The sequence below is a fragment of the Canis lupus genome, chromosome 7, assembly GCF_048164855.1.
Source record: "Canis lupus baileyi chromosome 7, mCanLup2.hap1, whole genome shotgun sequence".
NCBI lineage: Eukaryota > Metazoa > Chordata > Mammalia > Carnivora > Canidae > Canis > Canis lupus.
The window spans coordinates 71,078,407-71,095,487 of NC_132844.1; the positions used below are offsets into that span (position 1 = coordinate 71,078,407).

The following is a 17,081-nucleotide window of genomic DNA, read 5'->3' on the forward strand; positions in this document are numbered from 1 at the left end:
GGGAAGAGCTGGGAGTGGTGGTTCTATCCCTTCCCTACACCCCAGGCGGAGGTGTAGCCCGAGAGCTCTCAGGAGAGCCTGGCAGAGCAGAGACTTTGTGCTAGGACAGAGGAAATGGGAGGTTGCACTGGGGACTAGACTCCCCATGGAGGGTATGTCTGGAGGATGGGTCAGTGTATGTGTGTTTGGGGGGTGGGTGTGCGGACTCAGAGGTGGTTGGCCAGAGGAAAACCAGGGACTAGAGGCTGAGCTAGTTAGTGGCCAGCTGAACCTCAGGAGGAAAGTGTTGATGAAACCCCAAGTGCTCTGATCCAAGCGGCTGGAGCTGGAGCTCCAGGAAGGTGCCAGAGGCAGTCTCTCAGCATGTGGGTTGCAGGGTCTGAGAGGGAGGTCCAGGGGTCTTAAGCCTTTAAGAAATGTTGATATGGGGATCCCTGGGTGGCGCAGCGGCTTGGCGCCTGCCTTTGGCCCAGGGCACGATCCTGGAGACCCGGGATCGAATCCCACGTCGGGCTCCCGGCATGGAGCCTGCTTCTCCCTCCGCCTGTGTCTCTGCCTCTCTCTCTCTCTCTCTCTCTCTCTGTGACTATCATAAAAAAAAAAAAAAGAAATGTTGAAATGGAGCAGAGTCAGGATTCCCAGGTCTGGGAAGGGCACAGAGCCTGCAGAGAGGATCCTAAAGCTTGTTCTTGGCCAGGAGCTCTGCACCCATGACTCACGGTTGGGCTGATGGACAGATACCTCCAGGGGCGCAGGGGCTCAGGCTTCCTCCCGTCCCCCTTCTAGGCTCTCCCTGCTCTGCCCGTCTGAGCCTCTCCCCACCCACTACACGTGACACGCCCTGGGTGGGGTGGGCGCACCCCTTATCTTGCCTGGAAAGAATTTGATGGCTTGGAAACAACTGGAAATGGAACTGAGAGGAACTACTGGGAAGCAAGTCGGAAACACCGCAGCTGCTGGCTGTCTGCTTCCAGTCCTGCCCACTTCCCGAATCCCCGGCTCCCTCCCCTCTCCCTCCCCCCCCTCCCTGCCCCCACTCTCTTGGGGACCTGGCACCTCAGTTCCTCAGACTCCATTCCCCTGGAGTCCTGGTCACTCAGGACAGGACCAGAACCTGCCTTCCTGTCTCTCATTGCCTCCTTCCTCTTTCCCACCAGAGGGCTGGAAAATCCTTTCTATTCCTCTGGCCCACTAGCTCCCCAGAATAAGGGGCCTCTGGATCCCCCAGATCTCCCCTCCCTGGGGCCTCCTTACCTCTGGGTTCCAACCCAGTATTTAGAACCCCCTCCCCTCCTTCCTTCCTCTCATGCCCCTGGACTCCTATTTTCCCCCCTCCTGTGGCACTAGCGGTAGAGGGAGACACAGGGTGGGGCCCAGATGCCCCATCTCTGGAGCATCCCTCATGGAAGCCCGCCTGTCTCCACACCTCTTGGGACCAGCAGTCCCTGATGAGCCAAGTGTCAAAGTTGGCCACAGCATGAATGTCAGACAGGCTGAGTCACAGCTTGGGCTGTTGCCCCCACCTCTGCCAGCCCTCCACTATGGGGAGGACGCCAAGAGGCTGAGGCCGCATGCCCCCTCCCCACTGCAGAAGAGAGCCTCAGACACAGTGGTAGTGGTGACAATGAGGGGGAAATGCAAGAGACACCTGAGTTCTTTCCTCTTCTGGTGCCGAGAGAAGAGGGGAAGTCTTCCAAGAGTTGGAAGTGAGGAGCTGGAGGGGTGGCCATGACAGGGCAGGAGAGGGGATGGAGAAGGAGGCTCTGGGTCTTGATCCGTGGGGTGGAGGCTACTCCTCTCCTCTCAGACCTGCCTCACTACTTTCCAGCTTCTCACTTGCTACTGCAGAGACTCTCTCCCCCTCCCCACCAACCCCAGGAAAGATCCTGGATCCAATGGTGGGGAGGGTTACTGGACCACTCGCAAAGACCGCGAGAGCTGTGGGACACCAGGCATCCTCTGCTTCCCTCTGGAGAAGAGCCTTCTGTTTGGTTCCCCTCACTCCAGCTATGTTCTCTGACTCACACAGCTGCCCCCTGAGCCAGTGAGAAATCGGCTTGCTTAGGTATCACCCAGTGAATGCAAGTGGAGGAACCATGAAGAGGAGATTGTGTGTGTGTGCCTGTAAAGATGCAGGCTTATTTGGATGGATATGTGTATCTGTGTACAAGTGTGTTCATATTTGTATTTGTGGATGCGTGCACACTCGGGCATATTTGTATGTATACATGCACCCCTTGGTTGGCATGGCCTTAGACACAGAGTGACAGGATTTGAGGGTAGGTCGGAGCCCACCTCATACCTTGGGCTACACTTCAAGCTGACAGAGGGATGAGGGGCCCAGGGGAGGGCTGCTGTCTGCCTGCCAGGCCTCTCTGCCTGGGCTTCTCCAGCGTCTTAGTGTGGAAATGCTCTTTCCCTCTTGTCCAGCTTTTCTTCAGTCTCTCCTGGGCTGGTGGCAAGGTGTGATGACTGGTAGCCCTGAAACTCCTTTTTTCCTGGACTCAGAAGAGAAGTTTAAGAAACACAGGAAACTGTGTGTGTGTGTGTGTGTGTGTGTGTGTTAGGCACTGTCTCTTCCCTTCTCACCAGTCAGTGTTTCCACACTCACCCTGCCCTCCTCTCTCCACCCTCTCTGGTCGCAAAGAGCTGGGCGCTTGCCCACACCTCTCCTTAACCCTTCACCTGCACTGACCCTTCCACATTCTGTTGCTTACCACAGACCCATGTCCTGGCTCACCCTGAATGCCTCTCCAGCCCTGGTTTCCCTTTGTTCCCCAATCCATGCCTCAATGGGTTCCACAAACACAACTGGGCACCAGCACCCAGATCAAGGAAAAGGCTATTCTTAGCACCTTAGAATTTCCCTGCCATGTCCCTCTGGTTACTGCTCCTCCAGGAGCACCACACTTCTGACATGTAACACCACAGATTAATGTTATCTCTCCTCAGACTTCATATAAACAGAACTTTACAGTGTGTTCTCTTTTGTGTTTGGCTTCTTCTATTGGGGAGATCCGTCCGTGTTACTGCATATAGTTGTGGTTTGTTCCCATTGCTTAATTTTATTTCACTGTATGAATAAATCACACCTTATTTAATCCATTCTACCAATGTGGGATATTTGGGTAGCTCCCAGTTTGGGGCCATTATGCCTGGTACTGCTCTGGTGGGTGTATTCCTGGGGGTGGAGCTGGGGGATCAGAGGGTCAGCATATAGCTCTGGTAGTTTGTAGATTCTGCTAAGGTCTTCCAAAGTGCTTGTACTATCTGGCCCTGCCAGGATCCACACCTGGCCCTCTCTCTAGCCCAGCTTTGGCCTGGGCTGCTGTTGCTGCCCAGCTTTCTGTCCCAGACATTGTCCGTGGTCCTAGCCCTGACCTTGGTCCTGTCATTGGTTCCAGCCCCCGATGCTAGTCCTCAGCTTAAATTGAACTTTTCATTCATTCATATGTCAATATTTGTGATGCATCTAATATGTGCAAGATGCAAGGATACAACAGCCAGGGGAAAAATTGGGTGCCATGCCTGCCTTCATGGACCTGCTTGTTATACATGCTACAAGTGGGAGTTACATGGCTCTTTGATATCACATGTTAGGGGGACCTGGGCAGGAAAAATTCCCTGAGGAGGCAACATGGGGCTGAGATATAAGGGATAAGGAGGCCACAAGGAAAGGGAAGAGCATTTCACACGGAGGGAGCACCATATACAAAAGTCTGGGGTTGGGAAGGGTGTGAGGGATGTAAGGTCAATGGGACTGGAGTAGAGAGAGAGAGGGAAGTGTTATGGGAGATGGAGTGGGAGAGACTAGCAGGGGCCAGATGAGGCGGGGCTGTTTGTCAATGATTGAAGGGAGACACTGGAGAGCTTTTAGGGGATGGAACATCCTAGTTGTCTTTGTGAGATTGTAGGGGGCAAGAGTGGAAGCAGGAGGACCACCTAGGAGGCAAATGCAGTTGTCAAGCAAAAGGTAGATGATGCCTTGAACTCTAACAATGGTAAGAGGGAGAGGAGTAGGCAAATTAAAGAGATGTTTATGAAAGTAAGGGCAAAAATGACAAAATATGGTGATGTTGATGGGGGTTAGGTTTCTAGGTTGTAGTGCTGGATGAATGGTGGGGCCGTGAGCAGAAGCAGAGAACACAGTGGAGAGGGGACGGGGTACAGGAAAGGTGACCATGAGTTCAGTTTCAGACACGTTGAATCTGAGGTGCCCAAGAAGAGACACCAAGTTGGATATATTGCTTGGAGTCCAGAGGAGATGACTGGGCTAGTTTATAAATTGGGGTATAGTTTGGAAATTAAAATCCTGGGTCTGGGTGAAAGTACCTAGGTGAGTGACTAGAGAAGTAGGTCTCAAGTTTAGCTGTACATTACAATCACGTGGGGCACTTTTCAAATGTACTGAGTAAAATTCAGTTCTTCAGTTACTCTAGACACATTTCAAGTGTTCAAGAGCCACATGGCTTTCCTGGCTACTGTATTGACAGCACAGATATAGAATGTTTTAAAATGGAAGATGTGGTCAACAGTGTGTCCAATGACTTTTGAGACAAGTCAAGTAAGAGGAAAATAAATGTCTCTCAGATTTTGTGACACTGAGTCTTTGGGAGATCTTAGGGAAAGCTGTTTGATAGGTTGAAAGGAAGTGGGGAAACCAGATGGGAGTGCACTGAGGTGTACATGGAATATGGCGAGTGGAAATAGCAAGTACAGTTATAAATCTTTTGACAACTGAAGCCATGAAGTAGAGGAGGGAAATATGTGCTGGTTGGAAGGAGTATGAGATTGGGGAAGGTTTTAGTTGTGGTTGCTGTTGTTGTTTAGAGAGAGCACACACAAGTGTGTAAGTGTGAGGGGGAGGGAGGGGTGGAGGGAGAGAGAGAGACTCTCCAGCAGACCCGAAGTGGGGCTTGATCTCATGACCCGAGCTGAAATCAGAAGTTGGATGCCTAACTGACTGAGCCACCCAAGCACCCTGTTGTTGTTTTGTTGTTTAACTTTCATATTGTGAAATGCACAAACCTAAAGTGTATAGTTCAGTAAATTTTTGAATATGTATTCATCTGTTTAACCACCACCCAGATCAAAGTACAAAATATTTCCAGTAATCTTATCTTCTTTTTTTTTTTTTAAGATTTTATTTATTGGGATCCCTGGATGGCGCAGTGGTTTAGCGCCTGCCTTTGGCCCAGGGCGCGATCCTGGAGACCCGGGATCGAATCCCACGTCGGGCTCCCGGTGCATGGAGCCTACTTCTCCCTCTGCCTATGTCTCTGCCTCTCTCTCTCTCTCTGTGTGACTATCATAAATAAATAAAAATAAAAATAAAATATTTTATTTATTTATTTATTTGGGGCGGGGAGCGGAGAGAGAGAGCACAAGAGGGAGGCAGAGGAAGAGGGACAAGCAGACTCTCCACTGAGCAGGGAGCCTGATGCAGGGCTCCATCCCAGGACGCTGGGATCATGACCTGAGCCGAACTCTTAACCTACTGAGTCACCCAGGCGCCTTTCCTATTTATCTTCTAATAGTGAAGATTAACTCTGCCAGTTTTTGAGCTTCATGTAAAATAGCATCATCCACAGCATTCTCCTTTTGTGTCTGGTTTCTTTTGCTAGCATTATGTGTGTGAAATTGTCTATATTGTTCCGTGTAGCAAGAAGGTGGTTTCATTGCTGGGTAGTGTTTCATTGTATGATTGTGCCACAATTTGTTTGTCTGTTCCACTATTAATGGACACTTGTTTCATTTGGCTAATATGAAAAAAAATCTCATGAACTTTCTTGTACATATCCTTTGGAGGATATATGCAGTCATTTCGGTTGGATATTTACCAAGCAGTGGACTTGCTGAGTTGTAGGCTATATGTCTTTGTAGATACTGCATAACAGTTTTCCAAAGTGGTTGCACTAACTTATGCTCTTGCTTGTAGTTGATAGGAGTTCTAGGTGCTTCACATTCTTGCCATAATCAAGCAATGACAATCCCTTTAATTTTAACCATTCTGATGGCTATATAATGGCACCTTGTTGTAGTTTTAACTTGCATTTCCCGGATTACTGGTTTTGTTATACTTATATATGTATTTATTTTCCATATGTTTATTGGCCTTTTGGGATATATTTTTTCTAGAGTACCTGTTTAAGACTTTAGTCATTTTAAAACACTGGGTTGCCTGCGTCTTTTGTTTTTGTTTTGCAGGGGTTCTTATTTAAATTTTATTTTTTTTTTAATTTTTATTTATTTATGATAGTCACAGAGAGAGAAAGAGAGAGGCAGAGACATAGGCGGAGGGAGAAGCAGGCTCCATGCACCAGGAGCCCGATGTGGGATTTGATCCCGGGTCTCCAGGATCGCGCCCTGGGCCAAAGGCAGGCGCCAAACCGCTGCGCCACCCAGGGATCCCTTATTTAAATTTTAATCCTCTCTCACACTCTCAATCAACACCTATCTTTATCTTTCTCCCTCCCCAGCAACATCTCGGCATTTCTCATATATTTTATCCTAGTGTCTGGTTTCTATTCTTATTCTCTAGATAGTGTCTCTGGGTGACCAGAAGTCCTAATGTGTCTGTCTCTTTTTTATGGTTAAGTTTTGTGTGAAACTTTTTATGATTAGATTTTATGTGGTTAGGGACGCCTGGGTGGCTCAGCAGTTAAGTGTCTGCTTTCAGCTCAGGGCGTGATCCTTGGGTCCAGGATCAAGTCCTGCATTGGGCTCCTTGCAGGATGCCTGTTTCTCCCTCAGCCTATGTCTCCGCCCCTCTCTCTGTGTCTCTCATGAATAAATAAATGAGATCTTTAAAAAAATAAATTTTACGTGGTTAGGTTTTATGAAATCTTTGCTTACTCTAAGGTTGTAAAGATTTTCTCCTATTTTTCTTCTATACAATATTGTTCTGAAAGGTATTGCTTTGCCTTTCATAATTATGTCCAATAGATTCACTTCAAATTAATTTCTGTATGTGGACATAAGGTGGAGATAAATTTTGGATATTTTCTCATTTATCAAAAAGAGCATCCATTTTCTTTTTAACTGCAGTGCCACCATTGTAATTTACCCAGTGACCACATACATGTGGGTCTGTATCTGGACACTACTCTGTTCTATCTATCTATCTTTGCACCTAATAAGTTTTGATATTTGGTAATATAAGTACTGAGGGAGAAGGATTCTTTTATTTTTTTTATTTTTTATTTTTTTAATTTTTATTTATTTATGATAGTCACAGAGAGAGAGAGAGGCAGAGACACAGGCAGAGGGAGAAGCAGGCTCCATGCACCGGGAGCCCGATGTGGGATTCGATCCCGGGTCTCCAGGATTGCGCCCTGGGCCAAAGGCAGGCGCCAAACCGCTGCGCCACCCAGGGATCCCAGAAGGATTCTTTTAAACAACAGGAGATATTTGAGGTCTTATAAAAGCTGACAGGAGAGATTTAGTGAAGAGTGAGGAAATGAATAAAAGGGAGAGAGAGGATAATCTTCATCAAAAAAGACAGTAGGAATTGGGTTCCAGGTGCTTGTAGGATTGGCCTTATATACTCATTCGCTAATTCACTCGACGTGAATGTGTTGAGTAGCCCCCACATGTCAGACACAGGTGTATGGCAGTGCCAGGACAGACAGGGTCCCTATTCTCATGGAGTTCCCATTTTAGTCATGGGAGAAAGATAACAGACAAGTACCCACACCAACAGGTGATTCAGGCAGCAGTAAATGCCATGAAGAACATAGGCAGGATACTGCAATGAGAGTAACAGAAGACCATCCTGACCTGGCACCAGGGAAGGTCTTCTGGGATGCATGACATGTGAGATGAAGGAGCCAGCATCCCAGACAGAAAGAACATACAGCTAAAAAGACCTTAAAGTAATGAAAGCTTGTAGTATCTGTAAAACAAACATAAGACAGGTGTAGGTGGAACGGTAAAGAAAAAAAGTGGTAAGTGCAGGGAGCTGGGTAATCAAATGACGTCAGAAAGCAAGGTAGAGACCAAATCTGCCCAAGGAGGGTCTCCGTTAGTGTTGGGCTGAAGGTGGAGTTTCACATGCATGTGAGCTGGTAGATTAGTTGTAGGTGTTGGGACTGTGGGTGTGTGTATCAGGGGCGGTGGGGAGCAATCTTGCCTTCTTCTCTGTGAAGTTGCTCACATGTGCCATCTCTCCCTGCAGCCTCCTGAGTGATGCCAGCCCAGTTGTTCCTAATCTCCAGACTGGGCCTCTTGGTACTGCTGGGCACAGTCAGAGCAGGCCCTTTCGCTCCACGGTCCAATGTGACTCTCCCAGCTCCACGTCCTCCTCCCCGGCCGGGAGGCCGCACAGTGGAGTCCATAGGGGGAAGCCCCTCTTCTCAGCTTTATGAGCACACTGTGGAAGGAGGGGAGAAGCAGGTGGTTTTCACCCACCGCATCAACCTGCCCCCTTCAACTGGCTGTGGTTGTCCCCCGGGCACAGAGCCCCCAGTCTCTGCTTCAGAGGTGCAGGCCCTGAAGGTCCGGCTAGAGATCCTGGAGGAGCTGGTGAAGGGGCTCAAGGAGCAGTGCACTGGGGGATGTTGTCCTGCCTCGGCCCAGGCAGGCACAGGTGAGCAGGTGATCATGGGAGAGGGCACAGGAAAAGAGGAAGTGGGGAAGTCAGTCAGGGTTCTGTGGGTATCACTAGTCCATAAAGGAGCTTGGTAGGAATTAGAAGAAGGCACCCCTTCTTCCCCATTAGGGGTACTGAGTACAGCCCAGGGCACAACTCAGAGAATCCACCAGGCTAGAGATGTTAGCACTTCCCTCCCCTGTCCCCACGCATATGCTAGGGCTTTGGAAGGCCACAGGTATCCACCAGTAGTAGTACCTGGAAACAAAGACAACCTTATGAAGTGAGCCTGGCCCTGCTGGAGGGGCTGACTTAGGAGAGCACTGTATGGGCTTGGTCTCTTTCCCCAGAGACACTGAGGCCTGCCTCTCCCTCTTACTCCAGGCCAGACAGATGTTCGCACTCTCTGCAGTCTCCATGGCGTGTTTGACCTGAGCCGCTGTGCCTGCTCCTGTGAGCCAGGCTGGGGTGGGCCCACCTGTTCAGACCCCACAGGCCCTATGCCATCCTCCCCACCCTCAGCCTCTGGGTCCTGCCCAGATGACTGCAACGATCAGGGTCGCTGTGTCCGGGGGCGCTGCGTATGCTTCCCCGGTTACAGCGGCCCCAGCTGTGGCTGGCCCTCCTGCCCCGGGGACTGCAACGGCCGTGGGCGCTGCGTGCAGGGTGTGTGCGTGTGCCGGGCCGGCTTCTGGGGCGACGACTGCAGCCTGCGCTCCTGCCCCGGGGGCTGCAGCCAGAGGGGACGCTGCGAGGACGGGCGCTGCGTGTGCGACCCCGGCTACGCTGGCGACGACTGTGGGAAGCGCAGCTGCCCCCGGGGCTGCAGCCAGAGGGGACGCTGCGAGGACGGGCGCTGCGTGTGCGACCCCGGCTACGCTGGCGACGACTGTGGGAAGCGCAGCTGCCCCCGGGGCTGCAGCCAGAGGGGACGCTGCGAGGACGGGCGCTGCGTGTGCGACCCCGGCTACGCTGGCGACGACTGCGGCTCGCGGAGCTGCCCGTGGGACTGCGGCGAGGGCGGTCGCTGCGTGGACGGCCGCTGTGTGTGCTGGCCCGGCTACGCGGGCGAGGACTGCGGCGCCCGGACGTGTCCCCGAGACTGCCGGGGCCGCGGGCGCTGCGAGGACGGCGAGTGCATCTGCGACGCGGGCTACAGCGGGGACGACTGCGGCGTGCGCAGCTGCCCGGGGGACTGCAACCAAAGGGGCCGCTGCGAGGACGGCCGCTGCGTGTGCTGGCCCGGGTACACGGGGCCCGACTGCGGCGCGCGCGCCTGCCCCCGCGACTGCCGGGGCCGCGGGCGCTGCGAGAACGGCGTGTGCGTGTGCCACGCGGGCTACAGCGGCGAGGACTGCGGCGTGCGCAGCTGTCCCGGGGACTGTCGCGGCCGGGGCCGCTGCGACAATGGCCGCTGCGTGTGCTGGCCCGGGTACACGGGCCGGGACTGCGGCACGCGCGCCTGCCCTGGCGATTGCCGGGGCCGCGGGCGCTGCGTGGACGGCCGCTGTGTGTGCAACCCTGGCTTCGCGGGCGAGGACTGCGGAAGTCGTCGGTGCCCTGGGGACTGCCGCGGGAGCGGCCGCTGCGAGGATGGCGTGTGCGTGTGCAACGCGGGCTACGAGGGAGCGGACTGTGGCGCGCGCAGCTGCCCGGGTGGTTGCCACGGCCGCGGCCAGTGCCTGGACGGGCGCTGCGTGTGCGACGATGGCTACTCGGGCGAGGACTGCAGCGTAAGGCGGTGCCCGCGCGACTGTAGCCAGCAAGGCGTGTGCCAGGACGGTGTGTGCACCTGTTGGGAGGGCTACGCAGGCGAGGACTGCGGCCTCCGTACCTGCCCCTCCAACTGCCACCAGCGGGGCCGCTGTGAGGATGGGCGCTGCATCTGCGACCCAGGCTACACTGGCCCCTCCTGTGCCACCCGCACCTGCCCCGCCGACTGCCGGGGCCGCGGGCGCTGTGTGCAGGGAGTGTGCATGTGCCACGTGGGCTATAGCGGCCCGGACTGTGGGCAGGAAGAGCCCCCCGCCAGCGCCTGCCCTGGGGGCTGCGGGCCCCGGGAGCTGTGCCGCACCGGGCAGTGTGTGTGCGTCGAGGGCTTTCGAGGACCGGACTGTGCCATTCAGGTGTGCCCTGGGGACTGCGGTGGCAGAGGAGAGTGTCGTGAGGGCAGCTGTGTCTGTCAAGATGGCTATGCCGGGGAAGACTGTGGGGAAGGTGAGTATGCCGCCTTCCCCAATATGCTGGGGCAGGGACTGGGAACCAGAACCAGGGGGAAGGCCTGAGCCTGTGGCAGTGGCCCAGGGACCTGGAGGAAGAGTAAAGGAGGTCAACTATTAGGGTGGAAGGCAGTCATAGGAGCCAGAGAGCCAGTGTCACCAGGGGCAGCAGAGCCACAGGGGCATGCCTGCAGGCAGGACCTGCTTTCAGATGTCTGATGAGCATGTTGGGGCTCTTCGAGTTGCTTTTAGGGGAATCTTTGTTTTTGGAGATGGGGGGGGGGGCGCGAAGGAGATCCCAGGGCTTGTGCAGGCCTCTGCCAGTTTTGCCCCACCTCCAGAGAGGAGCAGGAACTGGATCGATCTTTTGGTGTGGCCCTGAGTACAGGGATCTTTGATGATAGGGGTAGGGGGTAGGGGACTGCCTTGGGCTAACCATCTTTCCGTATCTCATTCTCCTGGGCAGAGGTGCCAGCCATTGAGGGCATGAGGATGCACCTCTTGGAGGAAACGACGGTTCGGACAGAGTGGACCCGGGCTCCTGACACTGTGGATGCCTATGAAATTCAGTTCATTCCCACGGTGAGAGCCAAGCTTGCAGGAGGAGGTTGAGTGGGCAGGATTCAGGAGAGGGAGTGCTCACCTCAGTCAGGAAGTTCTAGGTGGTCAGTGGTTGAGTCTAGATTGGGTAGGTTCCTGAAGCTGCTATAAAGACCTTCTCATCCTACTCCACACTGGGTCCAGAAGGCCTTCGCAGCATCAGTTCACTGCAGTGGAACTACGTCTGGTGACAATGAGCTCAGGACTTCTTGAGGCTGTGCAGTCCATTGTTGGTAATCATTGGTAGTTCTTTCTGTTGTTGCTGAGTCTAAATCTGCCCCATTGTACATCCCCCATTGTACATCCATCCATTGGCCCTAGCTGGGCCTCCACCATTGTCAGAATGTTGTCTTTGCTTTTCCTCCACCACAGGCTTTCAGGTATTTGGAGACTTCAACCTCCATTCTCCATTTGGAGACTTCAACCTCCAAGACTGCTCTCTCCATTCTCTCCAGGGCAAACCCCCTGGTTTCTTCACTCCTTTTCCCTAAGACTTTGTTCTCCCAATTCTTCCTGGATTCCCTCCTCTAATGCCTTGTGCTTTTTGTATTTGCCCCCAAAATGTGGGAGCAGGAGGGGTCCAGTCGTTCTGGCTAACTCTAAAAACACTGGCATTTTTCTCAGGATTGATGTATATTAACTGTGGTCACAAAAACTGGCAGCTGTTTTGATCATATTTGTTTTTAAAGTAACTTTTATTATAAAAGTCATGTAGGCTCAATATAGAAACAAGAAAATATAAACAAGAGAAAGGGAAAGGAGATAAAAAGAAGGGAAAAAAGATGACATTCAACTATATGCACTTTTTTAGTCTAAATATAGTACATTTTTGCATGTGGCTCTGTTTAGTGTTATCTTTTTTGGTTTGGGCCAAGCTGTCTAGGCTGTTGCAATGATTTGAGTCTGTGAACTTGTTCTCCCGCCTCTGTGTCATCAGTGCACTGCAAAGCATTGTATCTGTCTCACTCTTAAAATATTTGGGGGCACCTGAAGGACAAAGCCTTGTGGCCTCTCATTAGAGACCCCCTTTTATGCAGATTGGCCTTTTATGACATGTTTGGCCTCCCAGCTCCAAATAGTTTGAGACCTCTACTGTTTAACTCATGTTTTCCTGCATCTTCCAAGAAATGACATGGGTGAATAGGCCATTTACCCTAATCTCCAAAACTCTGGAAGAATAAATAACTCCTGGGGACTAAACCCTAGGAAGGGGCTAGGACAGAAGAGACAGCTCAGAGGTGCTGGCTCTCATCCCTGCCCTCATTGGTCTGGGCATTCTAAGTCTTCTTATGACACCAGACCCCAGCCATGCTCTGTCTCTCCTCACTGTCTGGTAGAAGCAGAGGCAGAAATCCCTCCTTTGCAGTGCACCAATATAGCTTGGCTTGGATTTTTTTCTTCTGTTAAAAACATTTTTGTTTTTTGTCATAAAAGGAGTTTAATCACAAGACAAGAATTTGGCAACTAGAGAAAAAAACAAATAATTCTTGGCTGCTTCACACTAAAACAAGCACTGTTAACATTTTTAAGTGTTTTTCCCACTCTCTTTTCCTATGTGTATATTATTGACATAGTTCTGATCTTGAGAGGATGGGACTTTTAAAAGGAACTGTCCTAAGAAACTTCAGGGAAAAAGAATTAAAATAAGCACTCAAGATAGAAAGAGCTTGCAGGGTAGCATTGTTCTCTGCTCTTAGTAAATAATCCATCCTTGGGTGTTTTCAAGAAGTGCGTCTTCCCAGCTGAAGCTCTAGGCTTCCTCCCTCACCATGGGGCCAGGTGGGGTCAAGCTGGCCTGCACCTGGTTCAGCTCATCTCTTTGAACCTGGGTGTGGAAAATGCTCCTATGAAATTGGTCCCCAGACACCTCTCTTGGACTACACATTAGCCTGTGCTACTGGCCCTCTGATTGCTTTCTAAGCTTTCTGTGGCTAGCCCCTGGAGTGGCGCCTCTTGTCCTGGCCAGCGCTCTCTATCCATTTCTATTGGCACAGAGTGTATTGGTAGCCAGCTATCCTCTGGTGCTGCCATCTTCTTAGAGGCCTATCTCCACCTTACCTCCTTCCCTTTTCCAGAAGCACTTCTGTCTCAAAGCCCAGCCATTTGCTGTTCCTGGCAAAGGGACACACCTAGTCACTGGAATGATCTTCAGAACACAGAAGAGGAACTTTCCTCCTTCTTCCTGCATACGTGGCATCAGTACTCTGACTCAGTGGTTCTCAAAGCATATTTCTTGGACCTGCAGCAGGAACATCACCTGGAAGCTTGGTACACATGCAGAACGTCAGACTGCAGCCCCAGATCTACTGAATTAGGAGCTCTGGGGCTGGAGCCCAGTGACCTGCATTGTAACAAGCACTCCAGGTGATTCTGCTACATTCCAAGCCTGAGGACCACTAACTTAAGGAATGTTGTCATTTTGCTCAAGAGGCCAGTACCTCTCTGAATGTGAGAGGAAGCAAAAGGTAACTGAGGGAGGTGAGCCCTGGAAGAGGAGGGTCAGGCATTCTTTGTCCAGGTGTATTCTGAAGCCTAGCAGCCAGCATCTGCCTAGAGAGCCTGCCTCAGACCAGACAGATGAGAGATGTCCATTGGACGGATAGTGGGACTTTAAGGGGACTAGTGCCCAGTGGATCTTAGGAGGCACTAAGAGGTGTCTACAAGGCTCATGTAGGTGGTCTGAAGAGAGAAGAGAAATCAAGATGTGCTTTCACTGAAAGGACCAGACATCATCAAGGAGCACCCAGGGGTTGTGTGGCCTGGGGGTGTGGTGGGGGTTGAGGGTGTGTATATGTGTTGGATTGGGGGAACAAAGAGAGAGAAAGTTCTGGCAAGGATGAGGACTTTACAGGCCTTCAGTGGATGCCCACCCAAGGGTTCCTAGGCTGGGGTATCCTAGGGCAGGGTGAATAGGAGAACAGGGGACCTGTGTGCCCAGGAAAACTTTTCAGCCAACAAAACTGACAAAGCTTCATTTCATCCTCAACCCAGAAATCTCTACATGGCCTCTCATCTGGTTTTATACTTTGGTATTTACTGTGTTGATTTCCCCACAATTTTCTTGGTTTAGGAGAGTACCTTTTGAAATTTCCAGTCCTACTTGGCTGAATGGAGGTGTCCCCATCACAGCCAACATAGCTAAGCAGAACAGAGCGTCCTTATTAGCTGCCCCAGCTCGACAGCCCAGTGAATTTTGGGGCAGTTAGGCTGCTTACAGATGTCCATTCCTCCCGTTTCCCCAGTAGCTGGCCCTCCAAGGAGACGCTGCCTGGAGCAGAGGCTGGCATATTTCCTGTGGGGTCACCACAGATACTCATAACACCTTCCAGGTGCACTTGGAGGGAGGTTGTTTGTTCACAGGCATGTATGACACAGATTTGGGTAGGGATCCAACCACAGATTTGGGTAGGGATCCAATTTGGGTAGGGTAAGATGTGGCCATACATTTAGCTACTAGAACACAAGGTGAGGACAGGAGACCATCTTTTCATCATACCCAGCATACTGCCAGGTATGAAATTGGGAATCATATTTGTGAGACTTAGAGCAGGTAGGCTTTGTCTTTGAGGGGCCTATAATCCTGCCCAGGAGACAAGGGAAGCACCTACAGGGAAATATCATGACAAGGGTCACAGCCATGTTGCCCAACCAGGAGCAGGTGTCTGTGGGCAGGCTTGGGCCAGGGCAGATGCTGTAAGGAGGAAGTGAGGTTTGAAAGGTGCATCCCTCAGTTACTTCCTCTCTTATGACAGGAGTGAGCTTGGGAGAAGCTCCCTCGCACCCAGGTAGGCAGGGTTGCCTGGGGAAGCCAGAGGGAGAATCCTGGGTATGTTGGGTAGATTTTGGCAGACACCTGAGGACCGGCTAAAAAGGTAGGCCCTGTGAGAGGTGGCTGTGAGGTCACACTGCCTGGGTTGGATTCCCCGCCACTTTCTTGGTGTTGGTGACCTTGGGCAAGATACATAATCCTTTTGTTTTTTGTTTTTTTAATTTTTATTTTTTAAAGATTTTATTTATTCATTCATGAGAGACACAGAGAGAGGCAGAGACACAGGCAGAGGGAGAAGCAGGCTCCATGCAGGGAGCCCGATGTGGGACTCAATCCCTGGTTTCCAGGATCACACCTTGGGCTGCAGGTGGCGCCAAACAGCTGCGCCACTGGGGCTGCCCTACATAATCCTTTTGTACTTCAGTTTCTTCATCTGTCCAATGGGAATAACATGACCTCCCTCATAAGGGTCTTAGGAGGATTAAGTGAGTTCATATATGTAAGTTGCCTTGAACAGCACCTGGGACACTCTACCCATTTTAGATGTGTTTGCGGCTAACACCCATGTTCCCCAGCTGTGCAGGACCAAGTTCTACACAGTTCCATGTTGACTGTGCATGGAACTGGAGAAAGAAGCGATAAGGGAGATTGAACAGCAGCAGTGAGAGTGCCAGCCCTGATCCCCTTGGTGCTCTCTTTCTTGCAGACCGAGGGGGTGAGCCCCCCATTCACAGCTCGGGTACCCAGCTCTGCCTCAACCTATGACCAGAGAGGACTGGCTCCCGGTCAGGAGTACCAGGTCACGGTCCGTGCTCTTCGAGGGACTAGCTGGGGCCCTCCTGCCTCCAAGACCATCACCACCAGTGAGAGCTGGGGCCGTGGGCAGGGTCCTGGTAGAGATTTAGATTTGAGAGGAATGGCAGGGAATCTTTCACCCACCCCATCCCCCCTGCCCCAGGAAGGCAGAAGAGAGGGGTGGGGTGGGGACAGACCTCTTAGAGGGAAAGCTGGGGACTGAAGGACCAAACTCCCACCTGATCCCTCTTCTAACCTGGCTAGTGATCGATGGCCCACAAGACCTCCGAGTGGTGGCTGTGACACCAACCACACTGGAGCTCAGCTGGCTGCGACCCCAGGCTGAGGTGGACCGATTCGTGGTGTCCTATGTCAGTGCTGGCAACCAGAGGGTGCGGCTGGAAGTGCCTCCTGAGGCAGATGGGACGCTGCTAACTGACCTGATGCCAGGCGTGGAATATGTCGTGACCGTCACGGCAGAGCGGGGCCGGGCAGTAAGCTACCCGGCTTCTGTCAGGGCCAACACAGGTACGGCTGGCCAGGGGTCAGAGAAGAGCCCAGTTTCTTTGTGCAGCAGCCGCTTCCTTGGGAGCCCCCATCTAGGATTCACGGGCTCCTCTGAATGCACCTTGGCAGGCTGTGTGGTAGTCCCAAAGCACCTGCTGGGGACTTGCTCTGTAACTGCCTCAGTGGGGAGACAGAGCCTTAGGGTGCTTGGAGGCCTTTAGGGAGGCTGCAGGTGCGACTCCGGGAGGACCTGCCCCCGCGAGAGACGCCCTCTGACCCACCTAGGTGGGGCAGATTCTGCTTGAAACAGGCACAAGGACGGCCCTGAGCTCACAGTGGTCCGCTCTTGCAAAGATTGGAACCAGGCAGATCCGCATTCCTGTTGACTTTAGGATTGGGGTTGGAGGGAGTTAGGTCTCAGAGCAGTAATTTCCCACTAACCCTCAAGGTCTCTAAACAGATGGATACTTATTTTCTTTTCCTGTGACGGAGGGACGGAGGGACGCTCACACTGTCTCCTGCCCCTCCCCTTTCTCTCCTTCAGACACAGGGCCCCACCTGCTGGCTTCTCTTCCTTTCTAGGGCACCAGGAGTGGCGGGC

At 52.2% G+C, this 17,081-nt stretch overlaps 1 protein-coding gene across 10 annotated transcripts in view; it reads left to right on the top strand.

Annotated features, from left to right (window-relative positions):
- TNXB (tenascin XB) overlaps nucleotides 1-17,081 on the top strand; it is a 56,622-nt gene that overhangs the window by 169 nt on the left and 39,372 nt on the right. For all 10 annotated transcript variants that reach the window (XM_072833609.1, XM_072833613.1, XM_072833614.1 and 7 more), the window contains exons 2-6: nucleotides 8,177-8,587; nucleotides 8,975-10,807; nucleotides 11,276-11,391; nucleotides 15,885-16,041; nucleotides 16,238-16,501. In XM_072833609.1, coding sequence (XP_072689710.1) covers nucleotides 8,188-8,587; nucleotides 8,975-10,807; nucleotides 11,276-11,391; nucleotides 15,885-16,041; nucleotides 16,238-16,501 — 2,770 coding nt within the window. In that variant the 5' untranslated portion in view covers nucleotides 8,177-8,187. The remainder of the gene's footprint in view (nucleotides 1-8,176; nucleotides 8,588-8,974; nucleotides 10,808-11,275; nucleotides 11,392-15,884; nucleotides 16,042-16,237; nucleotides 16,502-17,081) is intronic.